This window comes from Gallinula chloropus (assembly GCF_964237585.1).
Source record: "Gallinula chloropus genome assembly, chromosome: 19".
NCBI classification, from domain to species: Eukaryota; Metazoa; Chordata; class Aves; order Gruiformes; family Rallidae; genus Gallinula; species Gallinula chloropus.
In genome coordinates, this window is record NC_140104.1 from 11724446 (window position 1) to 11745642 (window position 21197).

Here is a 21197-nt window from a genome sequence, read left to right on the forward strand (position 1 = left end):
AGTCTGCAGGGTTTCAACTAAATCTGCCTGTCTGGGCTCCAGCTGCTACCAAATTCTGGCACCTGGTGATGTGCAGAAAGCAGCCTGGCATCCCTTAAACAGTAGAACTGGAGCAAATTCCTTGTCCTAGGGCTTTCCCCCTTCCATAAAGCTGCTCTGCTTGGTGTGTGCTTGCAGCAAGAAGCTGAGTTTCTTCAGGCTCATTGTCACCCAGAGGGAATGGGACCGCTGAACCCCCTCGGATCACTCCCAGAGCTGAAAGGGCTGTGGATGAACACCTCCAGCTTGAGGCAGGGCCCTTCTCTCCCCACAGCTGCCCTGCTGCAAGTCTGTGCAAAATAACCGGCACCTCCTCAGCATTCAACAAGTTCTGGAGTGCACTGTGGGGGTAAAAAGTGGTGTGTGTGTGGGGTGGGGGGTGTGTGTGTGTGTGCAGGATGCTCCAGAGCAAGGAGGAGCAGCAGCTCTTGGGCCATGGTCCCCCTCCCATGCAGCGCGGCGCTGTCGATGCTTGATATGGAGGGGAGCTGTGTGCTCCAGCCACCAGCGTCTCCGCCCTCGCGTGCCTCAGCGTCTGGGTAATGCTCAGATTCGCTGCTTCCTCCTGTCATCATGAGGGACTGACCTGCTCTGCTGAAAACCACCTCGTTTCCCCCGGTAAGATGCGGCTATTTCAGGGCAGAGATTTGCACCCACCAAGCCCCTGGAGTTGGGGAACGTAACCTGCCCGATTTCAGGTCAAATCCCCAAGTGAGAAGGTGCCAGAGTGCTGGTTTGTGCTGGTTAAACACGAAACCAGCGTTGCAGTAGCTCACCTGCTGAGCGAATTGGGGCTCTGGCTCACCCCGGGCGTCACGTAGAAGGTTTTAGGCTGCCACAGTCAGTGTCCCTGCGGGAACTTGCCCGGCTCTCGGGGTTTACCCTTCCTCCTGCAAAGCCCCATGTGACCGATGAGTAAGTGCAGTGCTTCCTGTAGAAAGCACAGCCTCGCTCCCCACTGCCTTGCAAAAAAAAAACCCTACTGACTCTTCCCTCCAGCATCCGGCCACCTCCTCGAAGCATCCAGCACTCAGCAGTGCAGCGGGAGAGGGGATGCCAAGCAGGGCCCTGGAGTCTCTACTGGAGGCTGGCAGCGGGTGGGAAGTGCTCCCCGAGGCAGCTGGTGTGATATTCAAGGTGTCTGAGGGGATGTGGGCAGGTGCTGCTGGCTCAGAGGTTGGGTGGCAGCCTCTGTCCTTAGGGGTTAGGGGTGTTTTGTGCAAGTTCCTGCACACAGATTGTCTAGCTCCCAGCTGGGAGAGCAGCTTGCCTTGGTCACAGCTTCCCTCGCTGGGAAAACCTGCTCTTTGCAAAGCAGAAGGTCAGCATGACCGGTGTGCTGAATGAAAGCTTCCTGCCAACGGCCTGCCAGAGGAGCAGGTTGGTGGATGGGTGGCTGTTCCTGCCTTCTCAGACCCTCAGCTGAGCTCCAGAATGGGGGAATCCTCCTCTTGTCCAGCCCAGCAGATCCATCCCCACCTAGAAGAGGGGAACGTGCTGCTTCGCTTTGCCCCAGCACGCGAGCGAGGAGCTGGGAGCTGCCTGCAAACACCAAATGCAGATGCTGCCTTCAGTTCTATTCATGATTTTATTTCTCTTGTGCCAGGAGGGGAGGATCTGGAGCTATTAACACTTGGTTGACTCCTTGCCCCTCACAGCAGGGCATGTACTGAGCTTAGGTTTCTGCCAGTGAGGGTATGTTGCCGATGTCACAGGCCCTGTGGGTGAGAGTGGGGTGGGGATTTGCACTGACTCCTCTGGGTGCCCTGTCCCTCAGTGGGCTCTCTGCTGGCATGCATGGGGAAACACAGCACAGAGCCGCCCACCAACTCAGTCAGGGTGTCACTTACTCTGCTTCTTCTTTAGAGATTTGTTTCCCTGAATATAAGACTTCTGCAATCAGAGACACCATGGGGTCACAGTTCAGGCTGGCAGCTGCGGTCACGAAGCCGTCCCTGAAAGGGAAGGCAGAAGAATGTGGATCTCTTCAGTGTATGTAACCTTTTGCTGCAGCATCCCTGAGGCGCTCTGCCTGGAGTCCAGCTGTGTTTTGGAGGGCTCAGGGCAGGGTGGTCAGTGCCATGGGGTGCACGGGGACTTGTGGCAGATCGCCTGGGAGGTGGGCACAGAGCCTGGGAGCAGCGGGACAGAGGGAGAGGAGATGTGTCCCAGGCTCCCTGACCAGCTGGTGTCTTCATTGAAGATGGTCCTCTTCTCCTTCCCTGCTTTGGTTTGCTCTGAAACCACCTTGCTGCTGGTTCCATGGGCAGCAGCTGCCTGCAGTGTGCAGCTGTGGGAGGTGATGTGGAGTCACAGGGGACAGGGCTGTGCTGCTGCATTGGGGCACAGACTGGTCATGGATCCACTTACCTAATGTAAAAGATCAGGAACTTCTGTTGGTCCAGGCTGCCTTTCACAACTGTATCTGTGTACCCCTTCCCACAGCCTGCAAGAGAGAGAGAGCATTGCAGCCTGCTCAGGGAGCCCTTGTACAGCATCTGCCATCCATCCCACCTCAGTGCCAGCGCAGGTACTGGTAGAGGGGACAGTGCCTGGCTGGGGTCTGGGGCAGGGCTGGCCCTGAGGCTCTCCTTGGCTTAGAGAGGGCAGTTCTTCCTTGATGACCTCTAAGCCACTGGAGATCAGCAAAAGAACAAGACCTCTGGGTTACCTTCAGCTCTAGAGCTCAGAATCAGGGTTCACACACTCTCCATGGCAGCCAGTCCAAAACTTGAGCTGCTTCAAGTAACCTCTGCAGTTGCTGTGTGTTTACAAACCCAGGTCCAGCTGGTGGCTGAGCAGATGGGCCAGGAAGCAGTTTGGCTGTCCCCATCCCTCTGTCCCTCCTACCTGCGTAGCGGATGCTTTTCCCCAACATCGTGGTCCAGAAGAAAGGAACAGTGTGCAACTCCTTCCCTTTCTTCAGCATGTTTAAGGCAGCAACGTGACCTGTGATGAACCAGCAGAGCAAATATTTTCTTGTGAGTCCTCAAAGAAGCATCCCTGATTCTTATTAACCTGCTGCCCCTCCTGCCCCGTTCCCTCCATGTCCATCTCCAAAGGGAGCTGGAGAAGCGATGCTGCTGCTGCTGCTGCTGCTGCCCTGTCTCACCGTGGGCTTCAGCCACCTGTTGGTGATGGATGCTGGACCGGTCCCCGTTGAGCAGTGCTACAGGGAAGGAGACCACATCCCCTGCAGCGAAGGTGTTTGGGATGCTGGTTTGCATACGCTAACAGAGGGAAAAACCACCCAGTAATTAGTGCGTGGTGAGAGGGGAAGGATTGGGTGTGGAGCAGGGATGCTCAGGGGGAACTCACCAGATCCACCAGGATGGCACCGCTGTCATCTCTGGCGATGGAGGTGCCCTTCAGGAATGCAGAGTTGGGGGACACTCCTGTGGGGAGAGGAGCGATGACAGATGCAGTGAAGCTCCAGGAAAACAGGGAGGAAACTTGGCCCTGGCCCTACAGTGAGGATGTGCCTGTGGCCTGCTCAGCCTGCAGTGCCCAGTGCTTGGTGCTGAGCGGCTCCAGGGGCAATAAAACCAGGGCCCAGCACCAGGCATGCTCTGGTAACACAGCAGGGCCCTACGGAGCTCAGTGAGCGTGCCAGAGTCACACTGAGAGTGTGGATCGCTCCCTCCCTCCTGCCAAGTGTCTGCTCCTGGGCTGCTGGCTTTCTCCAGGTGCTTGGGGCCAAGAGGAAGGGCTGGATGATACCAGAGTGGGGAAGAGACTGCAGGGGATGGCATCCTGAGAACAAACTGTCATGTCCTGGGTTCACTGGCTGCCTCCTCATTCCCAAAGCTGCCTTCCTCTCCCACCTGGGGTCTCTTACCTATCCCCACCACCACCACATCTGCAGGTAGTTTCTTTCCACAGGCAAGAACAGCCTCTGTGACCTAGGGAGGAAGCAAGAATCGTTAACAAAGGGTTAAAAACTCTGTCCTAATTCCTGCAGCCTCCCTGCTGCCTCATTCTTTGCTGTGGGTTATTTTTTTTTTTCCCCTCCCCAGGTTCAGATCACCTTGTCCAACTAAAGTGTGTTGCCAGGAATGTAAGAGAAAGTCATGCTGTTGTCCCTGAGATACAAACACATCCCAGTGCCCTTTGAGCCCAGAGCTGTGCTCAGTGAAAAGAACAGTGAGGGTCTAGACACAGGAGAGGAAAACCTAGATGTACCCCTGTTTATTTGGGTTTGGTTGGGTTTCTTCCCCCCCTAAAATTAGCAGTTCAGGGATCGTGATGACGTGACTGACCTTCCCATCCTTGCCTTTCAGCTCGGAGAGTTCTGTTTTCATGTAGAACTTCACCCCTTTGCTTTGCAGCATCTGCAAAGGAAGAGGAAGCTGGTTGGAGTATTCGCTAGGAAATTCCAGGCTGCACTGCTGTAAAAACAGCTGTACCCAGCCAAAAACCAGGCAGGAGGCTTAGTGCTGCTCCAGGCTGCAGAGAGGTTTTGGTAGAGTCCCTGCCTGGTGCAAGGGCCTGGAAGCCTGGCTTTGCTCTGCTCTCCTGGTGCGGGAGGTGGGTCTAGGATGCAGCAGGGCTTGGGAACGAAGCTGAGCTGGGGACGTGTTGTGGGAGAGGGGTTGGACCCATCTGTACATGAGCAAGGTGGCTTGGCCTGCAGAGTTGTGACTCAGCACTGGGGCTGGATTTCCTGGGCTGTTGTGGATCATGGGGCTGGCTTGGATAGCATGTGTTCTCCATCCCAGAAGTTAGCACCATGTTCTCCTAACCTTCATGGCGACACCTCCAACCTGAGGCCCCAGTGCCTTCTGGAAAGGGAACTCCTTTTTTTCCACCAGTGAGATGGCACCAGCCTTGTCTGAGAGGAAGGCAGCTATCTCCATTCCTGCAAGGGAAAGACACGCTCAAGGTGAGCAAGCTGCAAGCATGAACCTGCACCCTCCTCCTGCGAAACCTTTTCCCCTTCCAGATGAGAACAAATCTGGTGTAGTGCCAGAGCTTAACTGCTCTTCTGTGCCTTTCCAGGCTGAGGCATTTAGTTCCCTGATTCTTCAAGGAGGGGTTGGACTCGATGATCTCTTGAGGTCCCTTCCAACCCCTATGATTCTGTGGTTCATTCTCATGCACTACAGACCCGGATATTAGGAAATGCAAAGAACAGTTCCTGGTTGGGCACAAAACAGCTCCCTTCCTGTGCCTTTACCCCCTTACTTCCCCAGTGCTTCTGGGGAGTCCAGCTTCTCTGAAGGATGGTGAGGCTTCCATAAGGCACTTTACCCCCTGTCCATGTCCAGGAACTGTTTATAGCTCTCAAAGTTTCAGGCTATCAGAGGAAGCAGTGAGTGTGTGTGCTGTGTAACCCCCACCAGCTGTGGAGGAACCCACACAGGCGGTGAAAGAACACCCTGAGAGCCTCTAGTTAGCCTGCACGTGCAGCAGGAGTGGGTCTCAAGGCTATCACTGATGACTTCATATCCACTCCAGCCCAGTACCTACAAATGAAGCTCCTACTATCACCAGATTCTTCCCAGTTGCCAGCTCTAAGATCTTCCTAGAGTCTTCTGGGGTGTGGAGAACACACACATTCTGCAGGTCTGCACCTGGGACTTTGAGAGAGCTGGAGCTGAAAGAGAATCCAGATATATCTCATGATTAGAAATCAAAGAGAAGGGGGGGGGAGGGAGGTGTGTGGATGTGCACAGATCTATGCAGTCTCTTGGCTGTGTCATCCCATCCTGTTCTTATATCTCATCTCCTACCACCTCCCTCTCTTGTGCCTCCAGCAAGCTCTCCAAGCCCTCTTGTCCTGTCTAAGATGTGTGTGGCAAATGCTTTGGGGGTTGGAGCCCATGATCTCTCGAGGTCCCTTCCAACCCCTGTGATTCTGTGGTTTGTGCACTCACTGGCTGCCTGTTGCAATGAGCAGCCGATTGTACTTCTGAGAGGACCCATCCGTGAAGTGGACCTTCTGTTTCTGGAAATCTACTGATGCTGCCTGCAGGAGAAAGATGGCAAAGGTCAGACAGGCCCCTCTGGTGTCCCGCTGCCGTGACTCTGTGCCCTGTTTCTGGACACCCCTGGGGTGAGATGAAGAATGCTGGAGGCTCTCACTTCCCCCAGGCTTCAGGTGCAGTGAGTATGACAGCACCAAACCTGGGTTCCTTTAAGGGGCGTGCAGAAGGCTGGTTTCAAAGGTCACCCTCTTTGCAAGTGACGGGCACGGCTGTCCACGGGTAGCACAGATCAGTGTCACCCCCCCAAGGCACTCACGCCATCCCTAGCACCGGCCTTGGAGTGCTGTCCCAGAAGATAACGAGTGTACTTAGAGCCCTAATTTCTATAAATACTCATAAATAATATCTATAAATATTCCTGCAGGGGTGGGCACCCCCTCCCAAGGCAGGGACAGGACCACAACCACCCACTGAAGACAGAGCTCAGCTGTTCTTGTACCTCTTTCTCTGTCCAGAGCTCTATGCCACGAGCATCGAGGAATTCAGGTTTCCTCAGGTAGATGTCCTCATTTTTCAAGTTCATTTCCTAGAAACAAAATGGGAATAGGAACCAAAGCACTTCTTGGAGCCAGGAATACTTTTGCAGCACTTGCTGGGAAGTTTGCATGGGAGGGAAGTTTTGCATTCGTCAATCACAGCTCTCCACACCGCTCCATCCCCATCGTATTCTTGTTCCCCCTCAGAAAAACCCATCACCTCAAACTCTGGTGGGAAGAACCCAGTGAGAGGGGATAAACCCATTAGCTTATGGTGGACTCCAATCAGAGAACTTCTGGGAGGCAGAAGTGAGATGTTAGTGGGAAGTTATTCCCCTTTTCCTCACGGGTGTCTCAGAATTCCTGCTGCCTTGCCAGAAGGGGCCAGGTGATTGCTCAGCCTGGTCCTGAGCGTGGGTCGTGTCCCTAATTCGCATGGTGTACCCAGGCACAGCCCTGCCCTCATCCCATACAGACCTTGCTCAACTTAGACTTATCATATGGCCCATGTTTCTCTTTGGTGGCCATGATGATCCTGCCAGTAAAGCCCTCTTGGCGAAGCGTCTCTGCACATGCCAGGGCAGCCACACCTACAAGAGATGCTCATCTCAATCCTCTTACACGTCACTATGGAGTAGGAGGAAGGAGGCAAGTCCTCCCTGGAGAAGAGAATGGTGGTTTGCAGCATCTAGGATAAGGGGGATGCAGTACAGACCCCTTCACTGACCTCCACCTAGAAGCAACATCGTGTCCCGGTTGAGAAGGCATCGTCTGCTTGAGTCCTTCACCCGCACGCTGCTTTCTAGATCCTGGAAGAAAGTGAGAAATGCTGAAACCACGCCTAGCCCAAGGTGCTGCTCATGCTTAGTGACAGCAGGTGAGGTCCATACCTTCTTTTTTGCTGTAACAAACACCTTTCCATCTTCCACTGTTACCTGCAGGGGTGAAAGAGCGTGTGAAAGTGCTGCAGTTGTGAGGTTGAGCTTTCCTTGGAGGGTCTGGTCTGTCTGTCTTTAGTACACCAAGAGTGATTTGGATGTCAGATGATGCTGAGGAGCCCCTGAGCTTTTCTCCTCATCCCAAGGATACTCAGGAAGAGGTATAAATCCTTTTTCCTATCTGTAAGAGCTGTGCTGGCTGTGATGAATACCAGGATGTACGGCATCACCTTTGAACAAAGGAGCTTTAGGACAGACAGTTACAACATCCCAAGAAATGATTCCATGTGTAGTTTGGTGTGACCTGGACCATGGACCCCTGGTTGTGTCAGGAAGCTGGAGCTTGTGGGAGGGAACAGGTGTGAATGGTATGGAGGATGTGGCCCAAGCTGGGAGGAGGAAGAGAAATGAAGTCACCTTAAAGCTGGGAAGGCAGTCCAGAGAAGGGTACTCCTCGATGTCTCCAGTTTTGATGTTAAAGCAGGCGCCGTGCCAGGGGCAGCGCAGCCTCTCCCCTCTCAAGACTCCTGCAACAGAACCCCCCACACACACCCCAAACCAAGCAGTGAGGTCTGACCCCTCTGGCAAGGCTTGTCCCCCATGCCCAGCGCCAGGGTTACCTTTGCTGAGTGGGGCACCATAATGGGGGCACTTGCTGCCCAGGGCGCTGAACTCCTTCCTGTTCCTCACCAGCAGCACTGGGTAACCGGCCACCATCACCTCCCACAGCCTGTGGGAGAGTCAGTGAGGTGGGGGGGTGCCCTGGGGAGCAGAAGCTTGGTGCCTCACAGCCAACATGCTGCCCTCTCAACCTCCACCACGGCGGCTCTTGCCACGGCAGTGCCACACCTGCTGCCTGCATGCCAGGCCTCAGCCCCTTCCCCGCTGGGTACTCACTGTCCATCCCCCACATCAGCCTCCTTGCAGACCTCAACGGTTATGGTGTCATCACCGTCCATGCCAGTAGCTGTGGGCAAGCAGAGGGAGGGGTTGGCCACCATGGGTGCTGTTGCCTGTAGGCCCCATCTTTCCCCTCTCAGCTGACTGTCCTCACTGTCACTGCAAAATCCCACCCCAAAACATGGGGGCCCCAGGGGGTCAGCACTCAAGGAGTCCCAAACTCCTGGCACAGCAGAGAAAAACCCCCAACTGGCAGAAAACACACATTTCCCCCCCTTTTTTTTGCTTCTTTTGCTCCAAACCCAAGGCCCACCCCCTGCCCTTTCCCCCCCCCCAGCTCAACACACTTCTCTTGCGTTCAGCCCTTTGAACTGAACTGCAGCACCGGGTGAGCCAGCAGATGTGATTAACAATGGTCGTGCCACAACTCAGTACAGCTATTTATGGCAAGGCATTGCCAACTGGAGCCTGTGGCTGCCCCAAATCAGGGTCTGAGGAACCTCTTCAGCCTCTCCCAAACCTCTCCACCATTTGTGCAGTCGTTCTTTGTGCTGACTGCTGTGAAGGCAGAAATTCCTGCTCAAAACACCTCCTGGGCTAGAAAGGAGCCAAAATCTTTAGTCCTTAGTACCATCCCTGTCTTAGCAATCAGCTGAGAGGTTGAGAAGAAATCTCCATCTCCATTTTGGAGGAAATAAAAGCAAGAAAGGGTGCAGAGGAGCATTGTTTGAGGCAGGTTTTGGTGCAGGGTGGTGAGTTTCTCCTGCAGACCCCCATCGTGCCGCTGCCCTGCTGCTGGATCCCTTAGGAGAAGCATCAGGGGGTACTCACCCTGTCCTGGCGTGGGGGTGGGGAGTGGTCTGGTGACTCTCCCCCAAGTCAGAAAGCCACCGCTGCCGTTGGTGAGCTGCTTCCCTGCTGAGGTGACACCCTCACATCTTACTATGAGCGCTCTTCCTGCTGCCAGCCCACGGCTGGGTGATGCTCTCCCTGAGTTGCACAATGTCCCCATCCATCTTATCTGATTTCTGCAACTGGCCTGCCACTAATTAAGTGTATTTTGCTCAGGTTTAGATTGCAAAAGAATCAAGGGCACATAGGAACTGTCGTGCAGGTGTGGCCTAAAGACCAGGTGTGTCATGTGCAATGGGAACAGAGATTGTGTGGATGCAGTGACACCCCTCCTGTGGCTTCTCTTTGCCTCTGGTCTCAATGGAAAGCGCTCTAGGTTGGTGCAAAGTGGGTTTGCCATGCTTTGGAGTGATACCACTGCTTTTTCTGTGTTTCTGTAACGTTTTAAATGCTTTAATTTGGTTTTTTGTGTAAGCTCTGTTGATTTTAAAGAGCGTGAGGCGTTCAACACCCCTGTGCATGCCTTACAGCCCAGCTCTGCTTCACCTTCAGTCCGCTGATGTCCGGGCACGTGGTCCCATCCTCATGTGCTCCCTGAAGGATGGCATGGAGCAGCTTGCTCCTTGCTTATACTATTTTTGCAGCAAAGTGGGAGTTGCAAAAAGCCAGGAGTAACACCTACGCTGTTTGTGTCTACTCCGTTTCTTATCTTTATTTCACAGTCAATATGTTTCACAACCTTAAAATATGCCTTAAAAGTATTTTTTTGGGGAGGGGGGAGTTACTTGCATTGTGCTTCCATCACCTCAGAGTCACAGAATCACCTCCCTTGCACAGCCAGAGCTTTGCAGGGAACGGCTTTCTGCCATGCTGCGTCCCCAAATCCAGTGTGGGGGGAGGTAGAAATCCTTCACTGGGCACAGTCCAGAGAAGAGGACATGCACAGGGACACTTGGCAAGTGCAAGCTGCCTCATTTATGAAGCAGCTCACTTTCTCAGACGCACCGAGCCGTGAGCACACCTTTCAGTGCCAGGGTGCTGCCCTGTAAGGAGTGATCTCAGCCCACGGGCGATGCACGCCCATGATGGGTGCAGGTGTGAGGTGTTCTCTCCCAAAGCCAACGAGCAGCTTTTGGGTTCTGCCTTCCTGGCCAGGAGCCTGAATTGTGAAGCAATTTGGCTGCTGAACGTCCCTGTTTAAACTCTCTGTAATTATTCCCCAGGAGCGTGTTCCCACGTGGAGAAGCAGCAGCCCTTGCAGAGACATTCTCTGACTCAGCAGAAATTGCTGGAAAATGTTGTTTGCTTATGGATGGAAGCTGCAGCGTGCTGGCAAAGCCCAGGTACAAAAGCAGGCAGCTGCAGGAGGCTTTGAGTCAGATCTTGGTCCTGGGTGGTGACATTCATGCTATAGGGCTGAGCAGCTAATTCAGCTGCTGGGTGCTGCTGGATGGCAATGGGTGCCCCTGGATGCCCAGGGATGCTGTTGGATGCAGCTGAGCACTCAGGGAAAGGCTTTTAGAAAATGGAAAGAGTGGAATGTGGAACAAAATCCCCTCTTCTGATGGAGGCAAAGATGATGGCAAGGGATAGCAAGTTGTAAAGGATGTTGGATGTCAGAGGGAGGGTTTGGGTTAGCTGCAGGGATGTTGTTGCTCGGTGTCTGAGAGCCAGCACCTTGGAAGATGCAATATGTCCTCAAGGGAATCAGGCAAGGGGATGGTATTGGAGGCAGATTTTCAGGAAGATGCTCTGTAAGCAACTTTTGGCCTCCTGTTAGGTAACCCAGAGGGAGATATTCCAAGTGGGTAAGAACTTTGCTTGTAACACAGGAGAAATAAATGTAGGAAGAGAGCAAAAGGAAGCGGCGCCCTCAAAGGCGAGCAGAGCCCAGGTAGGCACTGGAGATCTCTGTCCAGACCTGCCACCTGCATTGCTGCTGACTCACAGGAGCTGCTGAGCCGCCCTCGTAGCTTGCTGGGTATCTCTGCTTTTGCTGTGTTTCCACAGGAGTTTCGAGGAGAAGACTTAATGGGAGTAGCTCTCCTCCCTGCCAGTTCCTGCTGCTGGTGCAGCTCGTCTTGTCATGCCGTGGCTGTCTCCTTGTCCCACCATGGCCTGTCCCCAGCTCTCTCAGGTCAGGGTCCTTCCCTGCCCTGCCAGACTTGCTGATTTTAACCGAGTGTTACCCGTAGAGTCGAGTGTTATTGAAGCCTGTTCAGGCGCAGGAAGAGGAAGCGAGGTGAAAACTGCAGCAGAGCTGAAATGATTAATGGGACACTGCTCTCAGAACAGCTTGGTTTGTGATATTAATAACGAGAGAATTCAGGAGGGAACATAACCTGTTCCAAGTTGTGGAGCCGGCAGCAGCGGGAGATGCAGTTAAGGAAGCTCCTGTGCTTGTATTTGTAAAGGCAGGAGGAATGGAGTGGGCTCAGCACGGCGTGGAGTGGGTGTTGTTAGGGCTGGGATGTGCTTCCACCTTCCCAGGCTCATTCTGAACCTGTCTGAATTGCAAAAAAAGGATTTAAAAACAAAAAAAAAGAGGTATGTGGTCATAAATACATCATGATGCAACCAGAAGGCACCTAGATACCTGTCAAGAATTACATCAGCTTGAGAATGGTGAACTAAGCAGGTTGCCAAAATGCTTATCCCACAGGAGAAGAATGTATGGAAAAGGGAATATTTAGTGGGAGTGACTTATTCTTACAGGGTGAGAAGAACTATATGTGCTGTCTTGTATTTTCTTCCCAAGGATTCATGTCTTGGTGATGGTGAGAGGTGGGGTACGGGCTGGGCAGACACTTGGAAAGGAGGAACCTGAAACCTCACTCATAGCAGCAGATAAAGAATCCAGTAAGTGGGCAAATATGGAGCACATCAGCTACTAAAAGCAGAGGAGAAACAGAAGGAACTGCCCATGCTGCTGTGCCTGTAGGGATTTTGTCCATGTGTCTGTGTGTGGACTTGTTTTTTATCCCCCAGCTCACCTGTGCAACTGGAGTGAGGTGGAGAGAGCACATCCTTTGTGCAACCACATCGTGGCACCTGGTCCACCTCAAGCCCTCAAGAGCCACTGAGCTCACAGCATCCTTAGGAATTTCCCAGGACTTCCAGTCCTGGGGAAAAGGAAGAAGACCCAAAGCTGAGAGCATCCAGAGCAACCTGCCATGGGGTTGTTTGTCATGTGGGCAAAGTGGGGTCTGTGTGGGTGTGGCTCTAGGATGAGGGAGTATTCCTGCACCCCGGGCTGCAGAAGGCAGCGTGGTGTCCTCTGCCAGACTGTTCAAATCCTGAGGTGGGTGGGTGGCTGAGTGATGCACACCTGGGTGTTTCTTGCATTAAACCCTGGAGCTCTTGTGTGTGTGTGAAATGGAGCTAAGGGCTGGGGTAAAAGGCAGTAAAAACTCTCTGCACTGCCAGCTCCAGCAGAAACCCTTTCCCTGCTCACCACATTCCCAGAGACTGATACACCCTTCTCCTGTGGCTGTGGCAAGCAGATCCCCAGTTCCACCTGGAGAATACGTGGCTTCCATGGCAGGAAGGTGTTTCTGGTTGGAAGGGAGGGACACACACTCAAGTTTGCATTGATTCAACTCTCTGCAATACCTGGGCATGCTCTGCCATACACAGGGTGCATCTTGCACACCCTTTCTGTGTAGAGTTACAGGCTTTCTGAATGAAAAGGTGGCTACATGGAGTAAAGCATTCCTATATCATCTGACTTCCTACGGCCCAGCAGCTGGAGCGCTGACACGCTTTAGAGGTGATGATGGCTAATTAAAGTTTGGAAGCCAAGCTGCTTGATTTGTTTTGAGATCTCAGACTCCTCAAATTATTTTAGGTGTGAGCCAGGCCTGGCATTAAATGAGCAGATGGGCTTTATGCCTCCCTGGCTGGAGAGAAGCAGATGAAGGGAGCGAGGCTTTCCAAAAACAGGAGCATGACTTTTGCCAGAAGGACTTTGCTGTGTCAGAAGCTCCCACAGTTGTTGGCTACAGCCAGTCCTGGGCGGCATCTGGGAGCAGAGTGGGTTCCTCCTTGTGTGAGGATGGTGGAGCTGTCCCCATCTCATCATGGGGTGACCTGCAAGCACCCAAAATCCCATCTAGGAATAGCGGGGAGCATGTGAGGGAGGACACAGTTCATGTGGCAGAATTCACAGAATCACAAGGTTGGAAAAGACCTTTAAGATCATGGAGTCCAACCATTCCTGTCCTCTGCTAAACCAGATCCCTGAGCACCTCATCTACCTGTCTGTTAAACACACCCAGGGAAGGTGACTCAGCCTCCTCCCTGGGCAGCCTGTGCCACATCCCCACAGATCTTTCAGGGAAGAACTTTTCCCTCCCATCTGCTCTGACCCTGCCCTGGCACAGCTTGAGGCCATTGCCCCTTGTCCCACCTCCTGTCTCCTGGCTGAAGAGACCATCACCCACCTCTCAGCACCCTCCTGGCAGGTCAGTGTAGGTGGTGATAAGGTCTCCCCTCAGCCTCCTCTTCTCCAGGCTGAACACCCCCAGCTCCCTCAGCTGCTCCTCAGAGGATTTGCCCTCCAGCTCCTTCCCCAGCCTGGTTGCCCTTCTCAGGACACACTCCAGGACCTCAATGTCCTTCTTATGGTGAGGAGCCCAGAATGGACCCAGCACTCGAGGTGCAGCCTCACCAATGCCGAGTACAGGGGCACAATCACCTTCCCAGACCTACTGGCCACACTATTTTTGACACAAGCCAGGATGCCATTGGACTTCCTGGCCACCTGGGCACACTGCTGGCTCATATTCAGCCTGCAGTCACCCAACAACCCCAGGTCCTTCTCTGCCTGACAGCTCTCCAGCCAGTCTCCCCCAGCCTGTAGCACTTCATGGGGTTGTTGTGTCCCATGTGCAGTACTCTGCCCTTGGTGTTGTTAAACCTCACCCCATTATTCACATGGGGTATTATTGAAGAAGTGATGGCTGTATAATAGGGGAAAAAAGGGGTAATCTGCCCCAGAAACTCCTACCAGTGGGAGAGAGAAAAAAGCCATTCCCCAGCTATTGAAATAACCTTCTGTACCCTCACTGTACAGCCTGGCTGCTGCTGCAAAGCCCCAGCTGTGGGGTTAGTTAGCTGTGGTACCCACAGCGCTACGGGATGAACCTAGGCACGCTGGCACTGGGAACAACCCATCACCAGGCTGAGCTGCCTCCCTGCAGAACATGAGGCCGTTTAGGGAGTGTTGGGAAACGTCTTAAAATTTGGGTGGGGGGAAAAAAAATGAAAAAAAGAAGAAGGGGAAAAAAAAAAAGAGTCAGTATTTCCAAATAAGGTGTGAACGAGGAGCCCCATCAGCTGGGGATGCTCTCCCCAGCTCTCCAGCGAGTGCGCAGGGACCTCTTGTGGCAGCCGTGCCTGGGAGCTCCTGTCCCTGCTCTGTCCGGCTTCCCTGGGGACAAGCCCGGCCCCGGGCCGGTGCTGAGTGCTTGGCCCGATCTGGTGTCAAGGGACCTGCTGGTAACGGGGCTTGGGAAGCCTCCAGCTCCTCAACTGTTCCCCCGGTCAATGCCATTGGTGCAGGGGAAGGAAGACTGGAAAACAGAGCTTGTGAGGAACCGCTGCCTAGTGATGAATCCTGGCAAAAGGAAATGAAATCTGGGTTAAATTATCCCCAGAAGTAGTTATGTATGGAGCTCCTGCTGGTGCTGCGGCAGCGGGATCAAAGCCCCTGAACCAGAGGCTCAACTAATCACGGCTTAAATTCCTCCCATGCGGAAGTGGTAGGTAAAAGCTCTCCAGTGTCCAGAAGCATTTTAACTATTCCTGTCCTCAACTCCAGCCTGGCCGAGCGTTCATCTTTCCAAGAGTAACACCCCGAACAGAGGAGCCCCTGGGATGAACAGGGCTGGGCTCACAAAGCATCTCACGGTCTGGGGCTTTACCTGCAGGCAGGTGAAGGGCAGGTTTGTCCCCACGGAAAGGGGCAATGGAGATTTCTGAGCCTAAAAAAAACCTGCAGACAACTTCTCATTCGGAATCAGCTCTCTGCAATTTTACCCTGCAATGAATGGTTAAATGATTTTTTTTCCTCCTCAGTGCCCCGAGCAGCCCGGCATGTCTCCAAGGCACGGCTCCCTTTCCTCAGCGTATCTCAATGCTAAACAGAAATGTCTTTGCGTTTGGCTTTCTCAGTAACAGATTAGCCTATGTGATCCTTCAAGTCCTAATACACGAGATTATTTATAATCCCCTGAGCAGTCAGGGCTGCCAATTACTTCAGGCAGCGTCTCCCTGCCACTTATCCACTATGAAATTACATTGTCTTGTCCGGCTTTTAAGCAAATTTCTGCAGCATGGAACAGATACTCTTCTATCAGTCAGGACCAGCTCAACCCTCTCCTTCAGCTCTGATGTAATCACTCCCCTTCTCAGCATCCCTTACATCAGCGTATGGCTTGTTAGTGTTTGTGTCCATCACCCCAGCCGGGGCAGTGACCGAGAGCTCAGGCTCTGGACGTGTCTGTTCAGCAAAAGAGAAAGGAGAAAGTTTCATCCAAAATTAATACCTCCCAGGAGAGGCAGGGTTTGACATTCATCAGTGTGTACGTGGTGACTCATCCCGTCGGCAGGAGAGACGCACGGTCTGTGCGGCAGCCGCGCTTCTGGTGGAGACATCAAAAGGCAACGAGGGAGCTGTGGAGTTACGGGAAGCTGGGAGAGCAGCGTGGCTGTGGGATGGGACTTAAAAAAAATCATGGGTACAGGATCCTGGATTCCCAGAAACCCCGGACAGCAGAGCTGGGGTATCCCAGGCTAGAGGGGAGCTCCTCTTGGGATCAGGCACAGGAAGGGGGGGTGGAGGGCAGCAGTGCTTGCTGTGGGCAGAGCTTTGGGGGTTTTTCTTGGCAGGGCAATTGGGGCTTTGTGTGTGCTGCAAGTGCCACCAGAATGGGCTGAGTGTGTCTGGGTGAGGGACAGTGCAACAGTGCAAACTGTGTCACAGTCCGGGGATGCTTTGGGGTGAAGGACCACTGGCCACAGCAACCCCCAGGGTGAGGTGCTCAGCCACCTGCTGCCACCGAGGTGGAGGAAGGGGATGAGGAAGGCATCCCCAACTCCAGCACAGTGACGGGACACCCAGGCCTCCCCTCCTGCTTTTGGGCTGGCTGTCGTTTCTGCCATACGGTGCCGGGGGAAGGCTGACGCACACCCCAGGCTGCCCATTTCCCGTTGCCCTCTCTCCCCGTGGAGAGAAGGGGGGGGGAAGCACTGCCCTGCGTGTCTACAACAGCTCCGCGCAGGGAGGGGGGAAGGATGCAGGAAATACCAGCGCCAGCAGCGGGGCGGCTCCCGCAGCCCACCCGGCCCTTCCCTGCGGGGACGATGCTCTCTGTTTCCCCCCTCCCGGCCTCCCCGCTCCCCGCCCCGCCGGCTCCGGGGCCGCGCATCCCGGCCGGGGCAGGGCGGGACCGCACGGCGGGCGTGGGGCGAGGCGGCGCCGGGGAGCTCGGGGCGGGTGGCGGTGCCCAGGGAGGCGGCAGGGCGGGACCCGGGGCCGGGCGAGGCGGAGCCGTCGGGCAGCGCCACCGGTGCCCATGGGAGCCCGGGGGAAGCTGCGGGCCGGTGCATGGATGCCCAATGGCTTTCAGCCCGGGACTGCTGGTGGTGGCCGGTTCCTTCGCCGCCTTCCGCCTGCTGAACCGGGAGCTGGAGCGGTTGGTACCACCGCCGCCCTCGGCCCGGCGCAACCGCTGGAAGTGGCGCAACATCTGGACGTCGCTGGCTCACAGCGTGCTCAGCGGCGGCGGGGCGCTGGCCGGGTGAGCGGCCCGGGCACCCCGGAGTCCCGGAGGGCACCTGGGAACGGGCGGGGGGGGACACACCGGGAGACCCCGATGGGAACCTGTGGGCAGGGGGGCACTAGAGGAGATAGAGCCCACCGAGGGGGTGGGAAGGGGGGAGGAGGGAAGGGGGGTGTTGGGGGGACTCTGAGGAGCACTGGGGAGGATGTGGACCTGGAAACTGGGGAGCACTGGGAAATGGTGGAAGGATCGAGTGGCACAGGGGGAGTAAGGCACACAGAGGCACCAAGGTAGAAGGTGATAGGGAGACTCCAGGAGAAACAGGACAGGGGTGGCCATGGGGGGACCAGGGAGACAAGAGGAGTCTGGGGGGGCAGGAGGGTCTGAGGGGCTGCATTACCGGGGGGCACCAAGGACTCTGGAGGGGAACCGGTGACCAGAGGCACTGCCCAGCACTCACAGCCCCTTTCCCCACAGGTTCTACCTCCACCCCGGGCTGTCCGAGGACCTGGTGGGCACCCACCCGCCCGGGGCACACAGCCTGGTCGCCGTGTCTGTAGGTGAGGTGGGGGGAGTGGGCTGCCCTCTGTTCTTCCCCCCGGGGGGTCTCCAGGGGCTCATCAGTGCCTGACACCAGCCCCTTGAGCCACGTCGCAGTCAGCGATGTCTCAGACACCTCAGACAATCGCCCTATTCTTGGCAAAGGACAGTGGCTCCTTTCTGTCCCACGGCACCCCCAGGAGGTACTGGGCACCATGCTACACACCACTGTCCTCATGGTGCAGCTGGGGCTTGGAGCATCCCAAAAGTGTAGATCCCAACCTGCCAGGAGCTTTGAGTCCTCTGGCTGTGTGAAGCCTTTCCTCCCCCTTTTCCTTGTCACCTTCTTGCAGATCTGTCACCAGTCTTGTGTTCAGTGCTAACGGGCTTCCCAGCATGGCTACAGCTCAGCAAGGAGGTCTGAGTAGCTAAAATGCTGACGTGGGGTCAGCTTGGTGGCAGCAAATCCTGCAGCTCTAAAGGACTCCAGGCTGAAAGGACGTAGGGTGGGATGTGATCCTGGGACAGTAACCTGGGTGAGGGTCTGTGCGCTCACCCTTCTCTGGGAACAGACCCAAGTGGTCAGTCAGCTGGTGCCTCTCCCTAGGACCATGTCCCACAGAGGGATTGCAGGAGGGACCCCACACCACAGTGATTTCCCTCTCCTCCTGGCCACGATCCTGCTCTGTGTGTAACCCACCACCCACCCAGGACTTGGGCTGAGCTCTGGCCATCACTTCCCCGGAGAGGGCTGCTCAGTCCAGTCAGGTGCAGGCCCTGCTGGGGGGGGGGGGGGTCCCTTAGCACAGCCCTTCCTGCCCCCCCCACCTTCTTTGCTCACAGCCTCTCTGATCCCAGGTTATTTCCTTGAAGACTTTGTGGACATGTTGTGCAATCAGAAACTTCACCAGTCCTGGGAGCTGCTCTTCCATCACTCTGTGGTGAGTCGATGGTGCCACAGACCCTGGCACTTGTGGCACCAGGGAGGCTGGGGGTAGGGGGTAGGGGACGGGACGGGGGGTGTGTGTTCCAGTTCAGCTCCTCTGGGTCCCGTGGGACTCGTGCACTCTTTGAGGGTCTGCAGACAGGCACCCAAAGGTGGGGTAGGAAAGGCAAATAACCCAAGTGTGCACAGGGTAGTGGGGCAGAGAGCTTGGCCAGGGCACTGATCCATAACAGCAGCGTGGACAGGCAGTGACCAAGGTGTCCCCACCGGCACTGCCACTCAGCTGCCAGCTCTGGGCCGCTTGAGCATCTGCCAGGAAGGGCTGTGCATTGCCCCCTTCCACCTCCCTCTCCCTAGGGGTCCTCTCAGTCAGGACAGAGTCATGCCCACAGGGCTGGGGTGGCAGGAGCACCTCCTCAGTGCCCTCTGCCTCCCTGGCTCCTGGTTGGGGTTCTCTTTGATCACCTCTGATGTCTGGATGTTGGAGCGCTGTGGATGCTGGGGGTGGGGGGAGTGGGATAGCCTGGAGCTGAGCAGCCAAGATGATGTGTGGTGCAAGGGAGGTACAGGGTCTGCTGGACCTGGGGATGCAGGACAGGGACAGCGCTGGGACCTACCTGGGATGAGATGAGGGAGATGGTGGTCAGACCTGCTGCCTCACAGAGCCCAGTGAGCCCTGCGGCTCTGCAGGCTGCTGCTCCAAGTCAAAAGGTCATCTCCACAATAGAGCTAATTCAGGCCAAGACAGTGACTTAGCGAGCAGGGAGCAGATAATCTCATTAAAGAGCCAATACAGAGAACAGCATTAATGGTATAAACTGAAGAAAGGACTGAGTGTACTAAAGCGTGGGCAGGCAGAGCCTGTCCTCCTGCCTGGCAGGGAGGGTGTGGGGCAGGAATCACACCGGCTCTGCCCCCAGCAGCCCCGTCCTCACCCTCTGCTGCAGCATCCAACAGCCCCAGGTTGCATCTCGCCAGGCTGGGGGCATCCCATGGGGCTCTCTCAGGCACCAAAGCCACTTAATCCCTGCAGCAGTGCATGTGCTGGGAGAATCCCTGAGCCAGCAGCAACCATAGCCCTGGGTTACATGACTCCCTTTCCCTTCCTGCCTAACTGTTCTCTCCTGTGTGGAAAAACCTGCTGGGACACAACCAACTGCATTCCGCAGGGCACAAAAGCAGGGTTAGGTCTGGCTGCTCTGTCTCCTTTGCCAACCCAGAGTTTATGGAAGTGTTTCCCTCTCTTGGGGGATAACCTGCTGGAGAAGAGCTCAGTGGAGAAGGACCTGGGGGTCCTGGTTGATGACAGGGTGGCCATGAGCCAGCAGTGTGCCCTGGGGGCTGAGAAAGACAATGGGATCCTGGGGGGCATCAGGAGGAGTGTGGCCAGCAGGTTACAGGAGGGGATCCTCCCCCTCTACTCTGCCCTGATCAGGCCCCACCTGGAGTATTGTGTCCAGTTCTGGGCTCCCTGGGATAAAAAGGACAGGGATCTCCTGGAGAGAGTCCAGAGAAGGGCCATGAAGATGATTAAGGGCCTGGAGCATCTCCCCTGTGAGGAAAGGCTGAGTGAGCTGGGGCTGTTCAGCCTTGAGAAGAGAAGACTAAGGGAGGACCTAATTAAAGCCTATAATTATCTTAGGCAGGGGATGCAGGGGGAACCAGCCAGCCCCTTTTCAGTGTCTGTGGGGACAGGACAAGGGGCAGTGGCTGCAAGTTGGAGCACAGGGAGTTCCGCACCAACATGGGGAAGAACTTTTTCACAGTGCGGGTGACAGAGCCCTGGGACAGGCTGCCCAGGCAGGTGGTGGAGTCTCCTTCACTGGAGATATTCAAGACCCATCTGGACACCTATCTCAGTGATATGTCCTAGGGAGCTGCTTTGGCAGGGGGGTTGGACCCGATGATCTCTGGAGGTCCCTTCCAACCCCATACAATTCTATGATTCTATGATTCTCCCCTGCCCAGCTGGAAAATAAAAACAACCCACCAACCGCTCAGGTTTCATGTAGCAGTGGGGAGGCCTTATCTTGTGCATGAGGCTGGGCTGGAGGCTTCGTTGCTGCAGAGATGTGTGGGGTGGTGACCAGCGGTTTGGCACTGGCGTGATAACCATTTGCACCTCTGCTCCACGCTGTGCCCAAGCATGGAGGGCTCCAGCTTGCAGCAGCTGAGAGAAACCAGCAGCTGAAGCTCTTGGTTTTTTTTTCTCCTTCCCAGGTGATTGTCTGCTTTGGAATCGCAGTGCTGCTCCATCAGTACGTGGGGTTTGCCCTGGTGGCTTTACTGGTGGAGATCAACTCCATCTTCCTGCACCTGCGGCAGATCCTGCTCATGGCCAACCTGGTGCACACCACCTGCTACCGCCTCAACAGCATCGTCAACCTGGGCACCTACGTGGTGTTTCGCATTGCCACCCTGGCCTGGATGACCCGCTGGCTCTTCCTCAATCGGGAGAACGTGCCCCCGGCAACCTACGCCGTGGGCACGGTGGGCATGGCCATCATGACACCCATGAACATCATCCTCTTCTACCGCCTGCTGCGGAGTGACTTCTTCAAGCCCAGCCGGGATGTGCAGCTGAAGGAGCAATAACCTCCTTCCCCCACGGGGCCTGGGGGATGAGCAGCCCCATGGAGGAGGCCAGCAAAGCGCAGCGGAGAGTGAGCGTGGCTGTTTCAGCCACCTTGCTTGGAGAGTCCACACTAACAGAGCACCTGGGCTTCTCTCGTGGC

The 21197-nt window shown here is 55.4% G+C and overlaps 2 protein-coding genes across 2 annotated transcripts; one reads left to right on the plus strand and one right to left on the minus strand.

The window, feature by feature from the left end:
- Positions 1-1648: 1648 nt before the first annotated feature.
- Positions 1649-9352, minus strand: LOC311198927 (apoptosis-inducing factor 3-like; the record flags this gene model as incomplete). Its single annotated transcript, XM_084272960.1, has 19 exons — positions 1649-1757; positions 1890-1994; positions 2410-2485; positions 2890-2988; positions 3152-3269; positions 3358-3434; positions 3878-3941; positions 4299-4370; positions 4782-4897; positions 5505-5635; positions 5916-6007; positions 6466-6552; positions 6980-7092; positions 7230-7311; positions 7393-7437; positions 7858-7967; positions 8061-8170; positions 8338-8407; positions 9172-9352. The coding sequence occupies 19 exons, from the start codon at positions 9350-9352 to the stop codon at positions 1715-1717; spliced, it is 1791 nt and encodes a 596-aa protein (XP_084129086.1). The 3' UTR covers positions 1649-1714.
- A 7460-nt stretch (positions 9353-16812) lies between these two features.
- Positions 16813-21057, plus strand: TLCD2 (TLC domain containing 2; the record flags this gene model as incomplete). The annotated part of the gene is made up of 4 exons (XM_084273159.1): positions 16813-16994; positions 17454-17536; positions 18375-18457; positions 20683-21057. 4 exons carry the CDS (start codon positions 16813-16815, stop codon positions 21055-21057), a joined length of 723 nt encoding a protein of 240 aa, XP_084129285.1.
- Between the last annotated feature and the right edge of the window lie 140 nt (positions 21058-21197).